Source organism: Malurus melanocephalus, unplaced genomic scaffold (assembly GCF_030028575.1).
Source record: "Malurus melanocephalus ecotype Western Australia unplaced genomic scaffold, MMel_1.1 scaffold_37, whole genome shotgun sequence".
In the NCBI taxonomy this organism is placed as follows: domain Eukaryota; kingdom Metazoa; phylum Chordata; class Aves; order Passeriformes; family Maluridae; genus Malurus; species Malurus melanocephalus.
Window position 1 is genome coordinate 3,164,180 of NW_026623269.1, and position 20,939 is coordinate 3,185,118.

The window sequence follows — 20,939 nt, forward strand, 5'->3', positions numbered from 1 at the left end:
GAAATTCCAGCCTGTTTCCACTCTTTTGTCTTCAGGGCATTTTTGGAATTTCCTTCAGGAAGTGAGGTTATGACCCAAAGCCTTCCTCGGTGAGTAGGCTCTCATTTCCCACAGTAAACCCTGCACAGCGATGACATACAGTACGAGAAGGTGAGGTTTATCTTCACACTCCAACTGCATCCTGTATGAGCTCCATGGAACTTAAAAGTAATACTGAGAGGGAATGGCCTCAAGAAAGGAAATGGAAGTCAAGCCTTTGGACAAAATAATGTAGTATCCATTCAACTACACAGCCATGGTCTTTGCCGATGGACCCAATGGAGCCACAGCATTTGCATAGTTGAGGCCATAATTCTGTGTYTTATAAACTTCTTTGATGTCTGCGATAAGCTAAGAATTAAATTTACAAATTATATTGGTGATACAAGTGAAATAATTCACTTTTCTGCTCTAGGTAGTCGTGGTAAAACTGGCAGGCATCTGGTTTTCCTTCTGTTTGGACTTCATTGGCTGTCAGAGAAAGATTGCTACTACAGAGATTCTTCTAGTGGCATTTCAGCCACACAGCACATGCTGATGAAAAAGTTCTAGTTTAAAATTCATTATACATGTTACGTTCCCACAGAATTGACCTAATCCCAGCGTGCACTAAAATCAAGGAATTCTTTCAGTGACTTCTGTCAACAGGAAACCACACCTGGCATGRAACCATCACAACAGTACGAAACTACTAGAATTCTGATAATAGAATCATTTAAAAAATCAGTTTATTAATGTTTAGAAGTCAATAAAGCTATGTGCAAATTGAACAATAAAAGTCAGAAACATTTTAAATACTATTTTTTAAACCAAAAAAAAMCCCAACAGTTTAATTGCACTGGAAATTTTACTACAAAGGCAATACATTTTCTTTACAAAATACAACTCCTAGGAGTTGCTGATGACTGTAGATCAGTCAATTGCTCTCAGCTATCCCAGATATACCACTTTTGTTATAGTAATACTCTAGGCGCATGAAGATTCCTGCATCTTATTTACATTGTACACATTCAACCCCATTAGCACAGGTTAGAAAAATAGAGAAGTAAAAATGATGCTGTAAAACAAATACATTCAATTTAATGACAGGTACTTCTTCCATGATAAAATACAGACATCTTTGCTGAAATTATAAACATTAATAAAATGTGCCAAAATGTATTGCATTTTGTTATGGAAGTGCATTTATCTATAGTCATTTCACTTCAACTTTCTTTTTGTTTTTTTAGAAACCTGACATAATCTTTTCTGATTTTCCAACTGATCCTTACTTTTGGAAAGGCTTTGAACCTGACACTGAAATATCCCTYCAGTTTTTAGCTCTTCTTACTTAGACAAAAGTCCTGCTGTTGTCAATAGTATTTTTTACTATTATGTAGACTTTCAGTCATCTTGAAGAGAAATGATGTTTAGTTCTACCTTGCATTTTTCATGATAATGCATTTTACTTAATGCTATAGAATAAAAAGGCAGTCAATATATGGGGCCAAATGCTGTTCCAAGCTACTCCATCAAATCTGATGCAGTCAATAGAATTGTACAGGTGAAAGTTAACTGCAGAATCTAGCTCATGGTCTTCAAATGTAATACAGACTGACAGCAAAAATTCACAGCTATGATCTTGCTAAGTAAAACGCCAAGAGCTTTGGACTCTGCAAAAAAAAACTTTATGACTTAACTAAAGTCTCTGCAAAATTATGCCAATCATGGTTGTATGTGGTCTAAGTTATATTTGTGTGATCTCTTTCCGTGTTATGTGCTAAACAAAYACTTCTAAGCAATGATACCAGAGCCACTACTAAATTCAGTACAGAAAGATCTTTGTGTCAGTGGTTTGCTGTGAAGAGAAAAAACTTCACATTCTTCTCATGGGGAAAAAAAAAAAGATTCATTCTCCCTTTCTCTCCTCCCCCTCTCTCTTTCTCTCACACACACCAGGCATCATTTCACCAAGGCATCAGTCTTTCAGAGTTACTAAGGAGATTTCAGGATATGAATGCGCCTGACAATCCTGAGCTGCCTCAGTGCAAAGACAAAACATGCTCCAGGGAAAAAGATTTTCAAGCCAGAACAGTCTGTCCCATTTCTTGAACTCCAGCCTCGCAAGTGCACCRTTTGCCTTATTAGAACTAATGCTACTTGCTCACTCAGCCCAACGCTGCTGCTGTGAGCAGGAGGCGTCCCAGCTCCCTGATTTCAGAGGAAGGCTCTGAAATACACCCCCATGGTTATTCCTAAGAAGATGAGGTAACATTGCCTGAAGACATGATGGTTTCAGGATGGTCACCGTCCTCCTTCTGTGGATGTGAGGAGTTGTCAGACTTACTCCGGCTGAAYTCCATCCCCCCAATGATTGGCCTTTTGAATTTGGTCCCAGAATCTGCTGGGGGACACTTGCAGCAGCACAGAATCTTGATGAAAGCCCTCCTCATTTCTTTGTTTGTCAAGGTGTAGATGATAGGGTTCGTGGCTGAATTGAGCACGGCCAGTACTAAGAAATACTCTGCTTTATAGAGGATTGGGCAGGTCTTCACTTTACACCCCACATCCAGTAAAAGCAAGATGAACAGAGGAGCCCAGCAGGCAATGAAGACACTCAGAACTATGATCACTGTCTTGAGCAAGGCCAGTGACTTTTCTGAGCTCCTAGTAGCTTTGGTAATGTTTTTCCGAAATGTCAGCCTGCGGCTCCTAGTCCTCACCATGGAGTAGATCCTGCAATAGAGGACCACAATAGATAGCAAAAGGCCAGTGAAAACGGTTGTGCAAAAGAGAATATAGTGCTTGTGGTAGAGAGGCAGCACGGTGGAGCAGTTGGACAAGAGGTCCTTGCAGTTCCAGCCCATGATCGGGAGTCCCCCGAGGATCGCRGAGATGACCCAGCACGCACTGATCAGCAAGAAGGAGCGGAAGCTGTTGCTGCCATTGTGGAGTTTCATCTTCAGCATGGTGATGTATCTCTCAATGGCAATGGCCAACAAGCTGAACACAGAAGCTGACAAGGCAACAAACATGCTGCCTTCTCTTACAAACCACTGGTTGGGGGTGAGGCTATAGGTTTTGTGTCCAGACAGYAGGAGGTTGGCAGTGTAAGCCACACCAGCCAGTAAGTCTGAAAGAGCCAAGTTCCCAATGAAATAGTACATGGGTCTGTGAAACTTCTTGGTTTTCCAGATGGTAAGCAAGACAAAAATGTTCTCTAAGATTATAAAGCAGCAAATGATGATAAAAACCACCGATGTCACTTTAATTCCACTTTCCACACTCTCATTTAGCTTTCCCGTGTAATTATAATGCTCTTTGATGACATAGTTGACATCAGTGTTGGTGGGGCTGCTGGMGACCTTGTGTAGGGCAGTGGTGTCGGAGTTCATGGTGCCTGGCTGGGGACTGCTCCCCCAGCGGCCACCGGACGGTGACGCCAACCACAAACCCAGTGGCTGCCCCGCAGCTCCTTGGCCCCGCAGTCTGCCTGGCACTGCTGCACAGCCTCAGAAACTGCAGCCCTGGGAACAAGAGGCACAAAACCCAGAGTTAGAAGAGGGAAGGCAAACAATGCAGCAAATGATAAAGGGTTTAAGATAATCTGCTGGTATGATTGTGCATCAGAGTCGTAAATGTACTCACACATGAATCAGTTTCATTCAGCTGGTAAAATACACTTAAAAGATGGTTAAGAGTATTCAATAGGTAAAGCTAATAAGCTTTTCAAAAATGTTCTGTTGCACAGAGCTGAAGCTGGAGTCAGCAAGGACTGCATTACTCAACTTCTTCCAACACAAAAGGTCTCAAAGCTCCCCAGCAGTAAGTTCTAGTCTTTTTTCTTTAGCGGGAAATACAACAGCAGAGATTAAGAAATGGAAAGGGCTTGCTTGATCTAATTTAACTCCAAATGTATGAAAGTCCGCACAGAAATTACTTGACAGGAGACCCATATCCTCCTGCACTAATGAAGTCTGAATATGCCTTGGAAGGGGTTAGTTATGCAATTTACTGATCCCATCTCGAACAGTGGTAAATTCACTGGTAGATATACAAACAAGAGATCATCACAAAGCCGTAAACAGGTAAGGGGTGCCCTTGCTAAATACAAGTAAGAACATGCTTCACAAAACCCACAAGTAAAAAGTTTAGAAAAGCAAGAAAAATATGTAATTAAGCCAGAGAGCAAGCCCATTCCATGGGTCTGAAACAAAGAATGTCAAAAAACTCTCTTGCATTTAAATAACTAGTATTGCAAGCTTTTGAAAGGGGCATAATTAAGGAATACACATATAGAGGAAACTCCCTTWACATATAAAGGTTTTGTAGTGGACATTTAAAAAGAATTAAACCCATGATATCATGCAAGGAAAGAACAAGCAGACTTRTTAAATTACAGCCTAAGCGGGGCAAAGGAGGAGGTTCGAGACCAGTGGGCTCAGCTCCCTGCTCCATGCCGGGGCTCCCCGAGTTCCAAGCCGGACCAGTCCTGCTCCATTCCAGCCTGGAGCGCGGGTGGCTGCCGTCCGGCGGCGGCCAGCCGGGCACACCAGGGTCCGGGCAGCCTCCTCCTCACCCCTTCCTTTTTGTTTCGGGACTCCGGGGGTCGCGTCGAGAGACAAACCCGGCGCTGGGACTCGAGGCGGCCCCGCGGTGCGGGGGCTGCGCCGCCGCGGTTCCCCGAGCCTTACCTCGCTCAAGCGCGGCGCGGAGCCCACACCGGCCCTGCACATCTTGCGTGCCCGCGGAGCAACTCCGGTGGGCGGGTTGGGGGGCTCGATGGTTTTAATGTTTCTGGTGCAGCTCTCCACCCCGTTTCCGATTCCCTGTAYCTCCTCCCAAACGCYCGCCTAGCCCGGCCCAGCCAGCGCYGGCGGGACACCCCCGCCCGCCGCCCCGGCCCTGCCCCGCCCGCCGGGGCGTGAGCAGCCGCGGGCGCTGCTGAGCCGAGCTGTCGGAGCCCGGGGGGCCGCACCGGAGGGCGTCAGGCGAAGAACTTCCCCGCGGGACCCCCTCGCCCTGCCGGCTCCTGGCCTGGCAGACGCCACCTCCCGCTACCGGGCGCACCCGGCATTCCCGGGAAGGAGGTGTTGGCACGGCCCGGCCGGCTCCCAGCACGGCCCCTGCGTCTCGTGGGATGCCGGGGGCAGTTGCCGCCCGCCCGCCTTTCTTGCCCTCCAYGAGTAGCACAGAAAGGCTATAGCCAAAGGCAGTAACCCGGAGGCTACCAACGTTCTCCCTCTTAGAGGACCGTGTAAGTCATGTTTAAGAAGCTCCCATTTTCTCACTACAGCCAGGTGTGTTTTTGCCCTGGCAGGCCCGGTGGCTGCCAGCCGCACTCGTGGCCTGTAGAGTGACTCAGGAGCGGCTCCTCCCGGGCAGGCAGCAGCCGATGGGGCGACAGTGGTACCAGGCTGCACGCTGGCAGAGCAGAAGCAAGAACTGACCTATRAGGGATAAACTCAGATCCTGCCACTGTCAAACAACACCAGGTGTTGGTGTTTCCACGTGCCAAAAACCCAACCAACCAATCCAAATCCAACCTCTGCATGTTCCGASGATGCTATAAAATACCTACATGTTTGAAAGTATGAAGAAGTTCTAAATGCATTTTTTTAGAAACAAAATTGGCAATGGCAACTACTTAACAATGTTACCACTGTGTTACATAAAGACAAAGACAGAAGGGAATTTAGTTTTTRCAATTCTTTCTCCCTTCTAACTTTTAAAAGAAAAACCACCTTTGGTGTATGTGGAATGCCAGCTCTTGTGGTATTCTACTGTTGCATTTACTGCAGAAATTTTCCTCTTCCTTCCTTCCTCTGCTCTTGTTAACTCCAAAGTGAAATGCAAAAGAATATCACAATAGGCCAGAGCTCAATATATTAGGTCTTTCAGTGTATAGCATCGTGCCTGTCAATTAGCAGTAGCAGTTGTTACGGGGAAGCAGCTTTCCTCTGAAAGACAGTATGAGTACTCTACCCTGAGGAAGAGGGTCCCTCTCTTATTTATGCCAATAGTCAYGCTTCAATTGCTCCACGCCTCTCCCAGAATGACTCAGATAAATTACACTGCCAAACAACATTTACTCTTCCACCACAAAGCTAGAAACTTGAAAAGATATTTAGCCTCCTGAGAGCCTGGAGGAAAATACAGCCGTTAAGTCACAACTGTCAAAAAAGGCACACAAGATAAATCATGCTTGAGGTTGACATATGCATCCCCTGCAACTGCCTGACATACCCTAGATATTTAAAGCTTTCCCCCTTATTTATCTAATATGTATAAAATACTAAATAAAAGTGCATTCATTAGGCATTTTCCTCTAGGAAATATTTCTCACATAGTTTTAAGTAAGAGGAATATATTAAAGGAACATGCTTTAATTAAAGGATAGAATGACTCAGGATTTCATGAGTCAGATGTGCAAGCTTTCATGTTCAGGCTATTGGTTACCAGCTGAGAGGACACCAACTCAAAAGACGTGACATCTAACAAATTAATTGTCAGAGGCTGTGTAAAGTCACAGAACCATAGAATGGTTTGGGTTGGAAGGGACCTTAAAGATCACCCAGCTGCTACTCTGCTGCCATGARCAGSGRCACCTTTCACTAGGCCAGGATGTTCAAAGCCCATCCAATCTAGCCTTGAACTTCCAGGGATAGGACCACCACTCTTTCTTGGGCAACCTGTTCCAGGGCCTCACCATCYTYATAGCAAAGAAATTCTTACCAATATCTAAACTAAAGCTACTCTCTCCGTTTGAAGCCATTCTCTCATCCTCTTGTACAACGACGCTCTTGTAAAAACTTCCTCTCCAGCTTTTCTGTAGGACCCCCTGTAGATACTGAAGTGCCACAATAAAGTAACCCCAGTCTTCTCCAGGCTGAACAAAGCCAACTGTCTCAGTCTTTCCTCAGAAGAGAGGAGCTCCAGCCCTGTAACCATTATTTGTGTCCCTCCTCTGGTCATGCTCTAACAGGTCAATGTCCTTTCTGTGCTGAGAACCCCAGAGCTGGACACAGCACTGCAAGTGGGGTCTCACCAGAGCAGAGCAGAGCAGAGCAGAGCAGAGCAGAGCAGAGCAGAGCAGAGGGGCAGAATCCTGTCCCTTGACCTGCTGCCCACACTGCTTGTGGTGCAGCCCAGAATGTAACTGGCTTTCTGGGCTACAAGCTTACATTGCCAGGTCATGTCCAGCCTCTCATCCACCAGCATCCCCAAGTCCTTCTTCATCTCTGCCTCTCTCAGCYTGTACTCATAGAAGGAGTTGCCCCAATCCAGATGCAGAATTGGGCAAAATATGCAGGCAGTTTCAGTTCCACTCCAAAAAGTTGGGTATTTGTATCACAAAAAGCATCATTAAACTTAGATGGCCACGCAGCCTTCCTGACATCTCAGCAGAAAGGAAACTAAAATWCAGCTCTTCACAAGCAAATGAAGCCAGATCAGCTGTATTTGCACTGAAGGCTGTCTAAAACCTCAGAGAAGATAGGTTAACATGGCTCAACTATACAGGTTCTAACCTGCTTACAAGGGCTGAAACACAAACACAGGTAATGTCAGGTTGGTCCTGTCAACTCTACCAAAACTTTAGTTGCTGGTGCTTACTTGGGGGGGGAGGGGGGGAGGTTTACAGCAGGGTTATACTCCAGCCTCACAAGAGAACAAGCCACCAACAGAATGAGAACTCTTTTTCTCAGTACCTCTCCAACTGCCTGGTCCACTGATAAGGAAGCTTGCACTTCTACTACAGAAATCCAGWGTATATACAGCTCCTTTGAGAACTCGACTCTGGAACTGCCTACGGTCAGAATAATGAGAAACAACAACACAGTGTTACTCATGCGTTTCAGAAATAACCAGAATGCAGGTCTTGGTCAAATGCTAGCAGGAGGGCTGCACACATCAGGACACCGAACTGACATTTAACAGATGCTCCACCTGGGTAAACTGGTTGAAAAAAATGTTCTGCAACATGTCTACTAGCCTAAAGAGGCAGATGCATTTTTTACAGGGATCCTGAGTATCTATATACTCTTAGGTAATTTTTAGAATGAGCAGAAAGTCACGTTTTAGGGAATGCCAACAACAACAAAATAATACTGACTGCATGTGACAACCAAAGTCCTTGTGGAACTTCCAGCGAGAACTCAGTGTGGTGGGGATTGCAGAAACCTGGCTAGTCACAGAGCCATTTCCTTACAGGTAAATGCTTTGATCTTGTCAGAAAAGAAGCTGCAAGCCGGGGTCCACCCAATGCCTGCATACCAAAAGACTGATGGCCTCTGACACCACCAGATCAAACTCTCCCAGTGCTGCTGGACAACTCACAACTGCATCAGAGGAATGTCTGAACACTATCCATCTTGAAAAGACAGTGACAATCCCTGCAAGACAGATTAGCAAAGGATTTTTCTGCAACAGGTAACTCTTTTGCACTTTCAAAAGTCTTTTTTCCATATAAGCAAAAACTATTTTTATTCATTCTGATGTCACAAAGGGAAACATTCCTCTCTGAAGTGCTGGGTCATGACAGGAAATCCATGAAATAGTACCAGAGTGCAGGTTTGCTCATCGAGAAAATATCAAGACTGGCCGGAAGAATCCCCCAAAATTCTCATGACTAGAAAAAATATAAAAGTTAGATTTATATTTCTGCCACAATCCCTGAATGAATATTCCATATTTTGAATAATTTGTCCAGATTTATACGCATTGTAGCATGCTCCTGTGTGTGCCTTCAAATAACAAATACTTTTCAAAATCTGTAAGGAAAAGATAACCCCAACTAATTRTTCAAATTGGTTCAAATGACATTTAAATGAAGTACATGCAGGCAGTACATGCAGTCTCTCCATACTGGGAGACCATACCAGAAAGTTCCAAGAGAGCAGAGAAGACATTGAAAGTATTTCTGGTTCTGTAAAAAGGCTACAATCAGTATATTAAATTATTTTATTAATTTGTCAACATAAGAGTAAATACAAACCATTTATATTGATTCTTGAGTGACACTGAGATACCTAAAGAGAACAATTTAGATTTATTGTTCAGTTTAAAATTAATTAATGTTTCAGTTGCATGACTTTTCCAGTTTTGCATGATCTGGTTTTAAATTATTCTTTCCACAGTGAATAGGTTAGATGAACTAATTTTCTGTTTATATTCATAGTGTTCAGAAATTCTACATCTTCTTTCCTCAGATTAGAATCAAAAACCTGGTTTGGAGAAAAAGAACAACATGAGAACATTGCAAAGACTAAAGCACACATTCAGTATTAGTATTATATAACTTAATTGGTCTGGTTTTAAGTTTTTGATATTGATAAATAATGTTAATTAAATGCCCTTTTTTTGTTTTAAAAGGCAATTGTAAAAAGTTTATTATATTAATTTTTGGGACAATCTCTACTTTATTTTTAAATCACTAAGCTGCATATAATATTATGAGAAGCTCAAGTATGAAGGGAAACAAGTGAAGTAGCTCAAAAAGTGACATGCAATAGTTTGCATGGACATCATTGTATATGGATCAATCATTAACAGGATGGTGAAAATGCTAATATACTCCTGAACTTGCTATTMGTAGTTCAACCATAGAATGCTTCTCAAAGGGCACTGGCCGGCCAAGCCACTATTACCATCACAAACATTCCTCTTGGGCACAGGGATTGAGATCTGCTACAATCCGTCAGTGCCCTGCTCCTTTGAGAAGCACATCCCACAGCTTTGGCCACACCTACAGTGCCTTRCAGAGTGATACCCATGTTACAACACTGGGAAACACTGTGCAAATACTCAACAYTTTCTTTCAAGTGTGTAGATACCTTATTGGAAGCTGCAAAAAGTTAAAAAAAAATAGGTATAGTAACACAAAAAGTTATCAGAAGGTTGGCTTATCTATTGTTTTTACCCAATACACAATAGTGAAAAGTAAGCTTCAAAGCTTTGGAAAGGTGCAGCAATGTGGAAAGAATTAACTGCCTTGGATTCAATCAGCAGCAACAAGAGCTACACCACCTTTACTCCCATTTTCAAAAGCATGGCTTAACCACATTGCAAAAAAAAAAAAGGTGTGAATATTATCAAGCTGACTTGGCCTAGTAAATTTGTCAACTTACTGGTATTTCAGCTTCCTTTTTACATATGTAGTCAAAAAATAATGCCTTGGAAGTCATATTGGGGAGACAGGTGTCATAGAAACGTTTCTGCAGCCTGATTAAAATCAATTCCTGAATACACACTTTAAAAATCCATTTCCATTATTTTCCAGTGAAACATTCTTAGGTGCCTTCATCTCCCGTAATATAAGAGATGAAAACCAGAAAGAAGCAAAAAAAAACAAAAAAACAAGAGAGGGAGCTACTCAGAGTCAGGCAGGAAGCTACTTGGCTGCACAGAAAATGGCCTCACCCTTTCCACTAACTTTTAGTTTATATTTTTCTTTTCCTTATTTGKTTCAAGAGGGTTTCCTTCCATTAGGAGTCACAGAGCTCCCGCAAAGGCAGCTGACTGCACTTAGGCAGATAGCACTGATAAATTGCATCTTATTTTAAGTAATGGTTTATCTCAACTGAAAAGGAGTGCCCCAATCAGTCACKACCATAAATGACATAATGATAGGGAAGAAAAAGTGCCTTCAGTTTTGTGGCGTATTCCCTGATCCTACTGGCAAGAAGATGGGTTACTCAGACGAATTTGATGCATTGCTGTACTTTAAAAAGGGTCATTCTAGAAAGGCAAAAAAGTTTTCTRTCTAGGTGAAGTTTATCTTACAGAAATAAGAACAAGAAGAGGAATTTCAGCCCTGGGGAAGAATATGCATATAATTTCAAGAATTCACTTGAGGGATAAATTCTGAGTTAAAAACAAAATAAAATCTTTAAAAAATGACCACCTCCAGGCTAACTGACCAAAGAACAAATAAAAAATGGAAATAAACTTCCTGGTATTGTATGTCCAACACTTTTATATCCTTTTGGTCTTCTGTGTTCTGCTTCTATTACCAAACGTCATTCCTCCCTGCTACTCCTAAATCTCGCTAGTGTTCACTTGCCAATTTCTTATTAGTTGTCATATTTTGATCACTGTTGGCAGAACTTTAGAAAGTTTCATTCAGATGAGGTGAYGTGGACTTATTCTTCAGCAGCCTTTGCTTAAGAAGAAAATGGTCACCATGAGAGTAATGCCAATGTAGTTGTAGATAGAAGCACAAAATATTAATCCAATGAGTCYGTCTTTCCTTCTGCAACCTCATCAAAAGTAAAAGAGGACTTGCTCAATGATTCTGAATTAACAAACACTGATAAAAGTTGTGAATACCACATTCAAAGGAAGAGGCTACAGTGATATATCCCAAGGCCACAGGAGATAACAGGTTTTCAGTGTCTTAGGCAACTATAGCTTCTGGCAGAAAACAATGGCTATTAGTGAGGCACAATGTGCAAAACTGCTCATCACACCTGGGGGAAAGATAGCGCGGGTCAGCTGAGTCCCAGCAYGTAAAAAGCTTATACTGCCTCAAATTATRCTTTRMTTTWWGCWSWGCWWAAAKYAAACTCTTCTGTAGTTCTAAAGCCACTAATTGGCAGCAATGGAAGTGCTAAGAAAGATTACAAAATAATAATGAAAAAACCCCACCAGAGAAAAAAGTCTTGAACCAACAATTCAGCCCGAATGTAATTAGAAAAGTAGCAGATGAAAACTGTAACCGGCCACAGCTACTCCTTAAGAAGAATGTTTTTTTAGTAATACTATTTATGATTATTCCTCTCATAACTCATTGCCCTACTTAGATACCATAACCTAGACTGAGAAAATGGTAGCTTGTGTTCCTTGCAAAAGCGGGTGTAGACACCAAAGACATTGTAAAATCTCTTTGACAAGAAGGAACACTGAAACATTAATGAATTCAAAGCCATTCTCACAGTAGACCAAAATCCCCTGTGTGGGGCATTAGCAAGGAAATCTGGTTTAATTCCAGCTAACTCAGAACAGAGAGGTGATCAGTCAGAATCAAGTGCAAAAAATCCAGAACGGTACTAACCAGTGTGGGACCTCTAGCCACGCAGCTAATCCTAACTGACCCTGTTAYGGTAATACTGGAGCTAGATTTGCTAATCTCCATAAACATTTGGCTCCTTGGACACACCATTTGTGTTGGAAGCAGTACGTTGATGTGATGTCTATCTTTACAGAGAAATAGAAATGAAACTTGAACATGTGTTTTGTAAATTCTCAGAAAGTCATCACTGCCAAAAGCCATATTTAGGGAATATTAGGCACATGATGCACTTCKAGTCCTTGTTTTATGAGTTCAGGTACACTCGGAAGCAAGGAGTCCCTCAAGAATAGAGTTTGATTTTTTTTTCTATTGTTAAGGTAAAGTCACTAAAAAGTGACTTTTGAAAAGCGCTATYAGCAGATAGCCACTGGTAGAAAAGTTTATTTCTGGACAATTTTTCCAGCTTTCACTTAGTCATTGCCATACTTTCCTGAAAAAGCTTTAAAAAACCCTAAAAATTACCTTATTTTTATAAATGAGCCTTTCTGTTTGGAACTATTCAACCCCTCATGACAACAGCCAGGTACAGAGCTGTTCTTAGACACCTAKAGTGGCATCCCAGGTACTGAGGCCYCCTGGACTTCAGGCCATGCTTGAAACTAGAAAATAACCTTGCAGTGGAGATTGTGTGACTTTCTTGGAACTGTGCAGATATTAGTGAACAGCACTTCATACAATGTCTTGTTTTTTATAAAAATTATTCTAGAGGCAAATCTAGACAAATTCTTGCAGCAAAGTTTACCAGAAAAAAAAAAYGAGACAGTAGTTCTGAGGAGCTGTTATCCAAAAGGTAATTTTTTCTGCAGATTTTAGTCAAGCTGTATAGAAGCTCTACACTTTGAGGACAAACAATGCATGTTAGAATATACGATTGCTCTAAGTCACTTCTTGATAAAGAGCTAAGGAGCTTTGTTTCATGATATGACTAAAGCAGAACAGCACCGGGAAAACTGCCTCAGGAAGTCCACACACAATATAAATCATTATCAGATTTTCCATACCTTTCTAGACACAGGAACTCCTAAAATATCAAACCAWTGCGACTAGAAGTTGAATACTAAACCAACAGATTCTGCAGGCATATTTCTCAAAACAGATCTGTGAGCTAGATTKATCCATATTTATCTCTTTATATATACCTCTTTTGTAAGAAAATCTAAGGAATGGTACAGTCTCTTCATGAGATTTCCTGAATAAACCCAGAATGAAAGCTAAACGAATTCTCACCAAAAGCTACAGCAAACTCACCCCCATTTCCAGTAAGTAATAWGAAAGATGTCTCTTTAGCTCTTGGAGCTCGGTGCTCAACTCTTGGCCCTGCAAATAGCTTATTTGTGCATGGACTTGTCTGGAAAGATTTCTACTTTGTTTTATCTACAGGTTAYTAGTAAAAGGCATAGAACTCTCTGAGTCAATGCCATACTAACACTGTGATAGGCATAAATCCTTTTTTGGTGACACTCAGATATTAGGCATTACAATGAGATTATATTTTTGGTGGAGATCTGCAGAATATTGTACAACAAAATACTGTTATGATAATGGCATTAACATGTTTTTTCACCCAGCTTTTTCTTCTTCATACATTGTATCTCTCTAGCAAAGTACTTGAAAAAATATTTCATACCTAACATCTATGTTGTACACTAACAGGGAGCATTTTTGCCCCACATTTTAAGGAGTAGCTCCTCACRTGCTTTGCTTAAATGGCCTGGTGCAGGGTCCATGGTATAAATAGGAGTCTTTGCATGGACTTCAATGAACTAAGGAATAGCATTTGAGATGGAAAAACAAGATCTCTTTGGGGGTTGTACAAAAGTGCTACCCTCAAAAATATTTTTTATGCCGTCAATGTTAAGGATTTCAAATCACTTACCATTATTAGCAGACACTACTATCACAATTACATTCTTACTGTAACCTTCCCTGAATTTAAAGTACAAGACTCACTGATTCCCGAGAAAGGAAAAAGGCTCAAACCTTGATTCACACAATATGACTTGGATCCCACGAAACGTGTCTCCCATCATGCATTCCATTCAGAATTTCAACATCATCTTCTGCTATTGTAAAATCAAACACCTGAGGAAATGCATATTTAGTTAACATCATGGACACAGAGAGAATCAACAACCTGATATATATTCTAATATTTAACTAACCAAGATTCATTTAAATGTGAGGCTCTATTTTATATCCTTTTCATTCAGAAAATTTGACTTATATYTTGTCATAGAAAAATACTCCATCAAGCTGACAGGCTCCACTGGGTCCTTTGCTCCTTTAGTGACTCATTTTTATTTGTACAGTACGTTAAGATGGTTTTGTAGCACTCTGGCCTCAGGCAAGGGTTGGAGACAAGGGTAGGATCAAAGCTGGTTTTGACAGCCCTCTCTATTGTCACTGATAGAGGTATAGGAATTTCCTGAGAGCAATCTCTTTGGAAGAATGAGCTCAGTATTTCACTTACATCCCAGTGTTCAGTTTAGAGTGTTACAGTTTGCTTTCTCAGAACTTCAAAGAGAATTATTAGAAGATCAGGACATTCACAAAGGTAGCAAACCAAAGGCTGYGTCTATCTTTTCTATGATTCTACTTTGACAAGGTGAGCTCTCACAGGTGAGCTAAATACACAGAGTGATACAGTRCCTCAGTACTAACTCAAACTTGGAAACAATCACCTGTCTTCAAACACAGGTTCTTACAGCCACTGACTTCTCCTGTGGTTAGACCTGCAATGCGAATGATGGTGTCAGTGCTCTCTTAGCAGGTATCCTATCGAGACATTATCAGCAGGAAGTTGCTTTTGTTGTCTTTGAGCTCCTCCATGCTCAATAAAAAGATTCTGTGGAGCCTGAACTGTAGCCAAATGAGCTCCTCCCATCCTGCGTTATCCAGCAACCACTGTCTCCTGGAACAATCCTTGTAGTCAGATCTCTGTGCTCTCTCAAGCCTTTTAAGCCTAAACCAGGCACCAGTCACAACTAGAAACACTATGTATTATATACTGAGGCTTTAATGAGRACTAACTTGACCAGAAGTGGCAGAGACTCAGGTCAACACACCCTCAGCATGAGGGGAAGAAAAAAAAGGGAGATGTGATAAACAATGCTTGGTAATTGTGCCAGTTCCTTCCCCTCTCTATCTTAAGTCTTATAAGTTTGGATGCAACATATTCCCTCAGTTGTGTGAAATGAATTGATAGTGTCATAGAAGAAACTCTGCAAACAGTAAAATTAATCTGGATTTAAAATATCATCGGGGAAAATAAAAGTATAAGGAAGGACGAAGGATTTTTAAACTGGTTGTGCTCTCTGTTCTGGTTCCCAATATAGTACCACAAGTAGCTGTGCTTGTACCACAGAAGGCAGTGTGTATGTCAGAATAAACAGTCAAGGCAGGAGCTATACAAATAAGCATGGCCACCAGCAGAAATCCTCATTACATGTTATTGATTTACACCAACACACACACACACACAGAAGAATAAAAATAGCAGACAGAAGTTTCCTGTCTTCTTGCAAAGTTTCTTCCTGATTTGCCGAACAGTTCATACCCCTATGATATTTTTGGAAGCAACAATAAGTTGTTGTGGTTTTGCCTCCTCTTAAGAAAAAACACTCTCAGATTAGAGAATCAGAGAGAAAAATCAAGTAATGAATTAGAACTATTTTGTACGAAAAGGAAATAAAAAARAGTGTGTGGGAGGAATCATGCTGGCAATTCTCATTCATTCACGCTTTTCTTTGACCATCCCTTCATGCTGAACCTTTTCTGCATATTGAGCAGAAGGAAGGAGGTAGGGGAAGAGTCAGCTCTGGCAGGACTGCAATTTCCTTGGAAGGTTCCCCATCCTGGAGAGTTATCCCCAAGTGAGTTTTAATGCTTTCATAAACTATTATGCATAGCATCCAAACTCCTTCCATTTGACCTATGTGCCTATCACAAAAAGAACATAACCATAACCACATTAGGATGCTCTACAACCAGACAAGTAAAAAATAGAAATATTAAGAACTAAAATAAATTACAAAAGGCCTTGTATGGATTTTTCTTTAYACACAGTGTGTTTTTTTCCTACACTGTGGTCATTTTATGGTACCATCATTTGCTAATTTTGACTGAGTTGCCCCAGTATAAAACTGGTATAGGAAAATGGGAAGGCAAACCAAAGTAYTAAAAACTGTTACTTGGATGTTAGTCGGACTTGAGTGCATAGCCAAATCTTACCTTGCAGTTTTCCTCTATCCGTTCTGCTTTTGTTGACTTTGGAATAGTGACAATCCCATTCTGAAAAGCATAATGTTTCTCATCATTAACATCTACAGTTTTGAAGAAAATTATCTGTTTKCAAAACATTTCAAGAAATTCCTCGTGTCTTCTAAAGTTTTATTTTCATTTTCTGGGGGACACTGGCATTTCACTACGAGACTTGCAACTGCAGTTATGTATGTGTTGATTTCCAATATACATTTTATGGTTTAGATCAACTTAATACATTATTTCAGTACTTAGTACTTTCTGTTAAGTGACAGAAATGGAATCATGAGGGATACTACTTGTAACGTTTACTTTTGAAACATCGCTTATTGGTGGCTCTTATTCTCCACAATCAGGTAATTTAAAATCATTAATATTTGAAATATTGGCATGATTTGTGTACTACATTACAAATTTCCAGYAGAGCAGTCAGTTCACACAGTTTCCTACTGAAAGCAGGAATATTTTTTGTATAWATTCTGCTTTGATGCACAAACCCCAAACTATTTGCATTTTTTTCCTGAGAAAGGAGACACACTTTTATTACCACCCTCCATTACCTGTATGCTCCAGCGTATACAAATCTGTGCTGGAGTTCTGCCATACTTCTTTGCCAGCTGAATGATAGTAGGATGAGTGAGCGCTTCACCTTTGGCTAAAGGACAGTAGCCTTCAAAAACAATATCTCTGCTTCTACAATAATCAACCAGCTCCTGAGGTCTTTGGAAAGGGTGGTATTCAACCTTAGACAAACAGAAATAAACCTTTAGTAAAAACCCTGAGAGGACATTTCATAGCAAACACCACTGATAAAGGRAAATAATTTTTCTCGTTTTAAAAACACAACATGCATGAAATCATTGCTTCTGGGAAGTAGATGTCAGGTTTTGGYTTAGAAGACACATGAAGGGTATTAATCAACAAGTATTTTACCAGTAATTGGCACAACAGTGAACTGTGTACTTTATGTTTCCCTCAGAAGCAAGGTGCAGTTGGACTTCCATTACCACTCTGCATTTGAGAAATACATACAAATGCACAGTGGAAGTCATTTTAATTGGTGCTTTGAGACTACCTTCTCTTCCCCAGATTTGTGTCCTTTCCTGTTTCTTTAGTAATGATTCTTTCTAATGATCTTTGAGTTTCACAGGCAAGGGGAGGGGGCTGAGCAGGGGCTGGGTTTGCAAGCAACCAACCAGAACAATTTGCTTACGATGAGAACCTGACCTTGGAAGCAAAGGCTGTTGGCATGGATTGCACATGGCAAATCCTGTATTTTGTGTGTGGTGTCACCATCAGCTTAGGCAGGGAAGCAATCACGCTGTGGAATGAAGTGTGAAGAAGACCCTTTGTTGAAAGGAAGATCACAAATTGCCAAGAACCAGTTAAAAGAGGAAAAGTAACAAGCTACAAAGACACAGTTGTTGGGAGCAAGAGGAAAAAGAAGTTATTGGGCAGTAATGATCTCAGAGGAGAGACATATTCTGGTATGTAGCTAAAACCAAAAGAGAAACTCTGTAATATTCTTCAAGTTATTTAAATAAGTATTTCACAGTTTATRCATTGTAAGAAGCATACATTCTTCTGCATTTAGATGAAAATGGGTAGTGTTTTCTCATACAAAATATATAATCATGTGATGTATTTTTGTGACTGGTCATCACCATTGTTCCAGAGATCGAACTCTTGCGCATTTTGAAGAAAAATACTCTTCTGAACAATTACCTCAACACATGGAATCTGGAAAATTTCTTCTGCCACAAGAGGACAAATGAACAYTTCCTGTTTCTCATCTTTAGTACATGTTGTCTTTTCAGACAACAATAGTCAGGAACAATAGGCTGGCAGTCATTCAACATGAGCTAAGAAAAAACTGTGCCCCTGGAAGGCTGGGCTGAGTCAGCYTAAAGCTGCTATGATCTAAATTACTAGGTGGACTCGGGAACAAGGTTCAAGCAGCAGACATCCATGTCTTCAACCTTTGATGTTTCTTGACCTTTGAGTACCCTTTGTATTTCGTGTTTTATATGTGTAAGACCAGYGCTTAGGTCATACAGTTATTCACTTGTTTGCACCTGAGCCGACTACAAAATATTCTAATTGTATCTACGCAAAACTAYGAAAGAGCAAGCAGGGTGTATGACTCAATTATTATGAGAGTAGTAAGTAATTTTAGCAGATGTTCTTTACACTAAATACAGCAAATAAYGTAGCTCAGAAAATATTAAATAAAGAATTACGTATTTAGGATCAAATGCTGAAACATCTGCAGTATCCCTATGGCGTAATGTAACCTATTCAGCATTTACTACTAATATAACTGCAAGCAGAATTTACTTGCTGGTTTGTAAGATTCCAGGCAGCACAGTTCCAGGTTACACCAGAAATGTTTAAATCAAGAGCAGTATGCTGAGAGAGCACCTACCTGCTTCACAATCAGAATACACAGCAACAACTACTTCCCACCTTGTGCCTTTCATTGAATCAATAMACTCCCAAATTTTGTGAATCAAATTTTGCCATGGGCAGTTATGTGTTGGTAGAAGCAAGCATTTTTCTTTGAAAATATTTTACTAAAATAATCAAATGCATAAAGTAAGCACTTTTGAATTTAATTTTTTTAAATGAAAACAATTGGGAAGGTTCTAGGCGCATCTGAATGCCAAAGACTAGGATCCTGAGCTACAAGAGGCACAAGGTGAGCGGTCACATTTGCCTCCCCTCAAAATAACAATTCTTACTTCCTGCCTTGCCCCACCCTTGCTATTTTCGTCACCAGACCTTTCTCAGGCAAGGTCTGTCTGTCACATGATGGTAGATGAAGATCTTGATCTTTTCTGGCACTCTACCTCGATTGATTTGTGTGTAAAAACTGGCATCTGTTAAACAGAACAGTTTGCAGCTCACATTACAGAATTACACAGCTGCTACTTGCTCAGCCACAGGGGACATCCAACCAAAGTGCTGTTTTTTCACAACACTCAGTGCAAATGGGGAAAAGTTAAGCCTAATAACAATCCTGACACATGCACACCTCAGATGTATGTGTGCACGGAGGCCTTACTCTTTCCACCCTTCTATGGGTCCTTTTCACCTGGTAAAGTTTCTGCACATCTGGAATTCAGTAATTTGCTCAATGGAAATGCTGAGCCTTACAATTATTTCTGTTTATGAAACAGAAATACAAGCTATAAATATTTTCTCTACAGAGGAACAGTTCAGGCGAGTTTATGTAGAAAGGGTTTGTTTTCTAATTCCTCATATACATTTTCACCTTGTAAAAATTAACATAACAGAGCTCAATATTARTGGCAATATCAACAACGTAACAAAGTTTCTCTGAGGTCATTATAGACAGCAATTTGCACTTCTTCAAGTGGAAAATATTGACAAGCATTCCTACATGGAATTCGTGGAGGAACAGTTTATATTTGGTTTCAGTGCATCATCTTAGTAAATGAAACATACATACTTATTAAATGCTTCTAAATTTTTTTTTCCCCATAATGAGTGAAAGGCCTATGAGCCTTTAGAGAGACTTCAAAGAACATAAATCCAAACTTTCTACTGCCAAGTGAATTACAAATTCTGGCACACAAACCTGGAGCTTCTGGATTGCAATTTTCACTCTACATGATGCTAGAACAAAGTACCATCATTTTACAATGTTTACCAGTACTTTTAACAAGATACTGAAATTTTAAAAAGTGCTGGCTTATTAATAAATAACTTAGCAATAGTATATTCTTGAAAATACAGGCCTTTCCTACTTCTTTAAAAGAYATGACAATACCAGGAACTGGAGAAGAAAGGCAGTACTTAATACTTGGTTTGTAAAACAGGAATATTGCTTACTTCTCTTGCTTTCCTATTTTCTCCTTTTCACAGAAAAAAACCGCAAAACTTTCAATTTTAAYATCATAAGGACTGTTGTAATTGTAAGAACACCCTGAATTCTAAAAGGGAAGTGATTTTCCTCCACTTGTTTCTTCAATATTTAGACATTGTATACAATGTCTATTTGCAAATGTTTTGTATTTAATAAGCCCATTAAGAGAGTACACKATTTGATGCATAAATAGTGCAAATAAAACTGTATTATAAATTGTGAACAGTGAAATAAGAACTCCGTACAGCATTTCCAGTCCCAATACGATTTTAGGAATTCAYTAGTCATTTGATGCTGCTTACGTAATTTCACCATCAGACTCAGTAACACTACAACACTAAGCAAGAAACAGAATAAATATTCTTTTGAGGATAACCTGAAGTATGGCTTATAWGATTTCTATAACTCTAAAAAAAATAGAAAATAATTGTCTAACAAAACTGTTCAAAGTGGAGCACTTTGCAGTGGTATGGGAAATTCATTGTTGGTTTTTGCTTTACATTMAGAACAATGTTGCGTAGGACCTCAAAGAAATGACTAGTAGGGRTCCTCTCCCACCCTTCAGTATCACCACCACCTCAACTTTTTGTCTCCTCTTTTTCAGCCTCAGAGAGTTCAGTCAAATAGCACCAAGAAACATGCTGTCTCCATGGACACTACTGAAGCAGTAAGACTGGTAAAATTTTGACGCTGTAGGAAGGA

General features: G+C 40.5%; 2 protein-coding genes across 2 annotated transcripts in view; both read right to left on the reverse strand.

Moving 5' to 3' along the window:
* Window positions 1-793: 793 nt before the first annotated feature.
* Window positions 794-4,895, reverse strand: S1PR1 (sphingosine-1-phosphate receptor 1). The gene is made up of 2 exons (XM_057364296.1): window positions 4,713-4,895; window positions 794-3,545 (listed from the first exon to the last, which is right to left on the reverse strand). The coding sequence occupies exon 2, from the start codon at window positions 3,411-3,413 to the stop codon at window positions 2,274-2,276; it is 1,140 nt and encodes a 379-aa protein (XP_057220279.1). The 5' UTR covers window positions 3,414-3,545; window positions 4,713-4,895; the 3' UTR covers window positions 794-2,273.
* A 4,075-nt stretch (window positions 4,896-8,970) lies between these two features.
* Window positions 8,971-20,939, reverse strand: part of LOC130572556 (uncharacterized oxidoreductase ZK1290.5-like) — a 38,945-nt gene continuing 26,976 nt past the window's right edge. The window contains exons 5-8 of the mRNA XM_057364303.1: window positions 16,909-17,091; window positions 16,319-16,378; window positions 14,069-14,170; window positions 8,971-9,242 (exon numbers count right to left, since the gene is read on the reverse strand). Coding sequence (XP_057220286.1) covers window positions 14,075-14,170; window positions 16,319-16,378; window positions 16,909-17,091 — 339 coding nt within the window. The 3' untranslated portion in view covers window positions 8,971-9,242; window positions 14,069-14,074. The remainder of the gene's footprint in view (window positions 9,243-14,068; window positions 14,171-16,318; window positions 16,379-16,908; window positions 17,092-20,939) is intronic.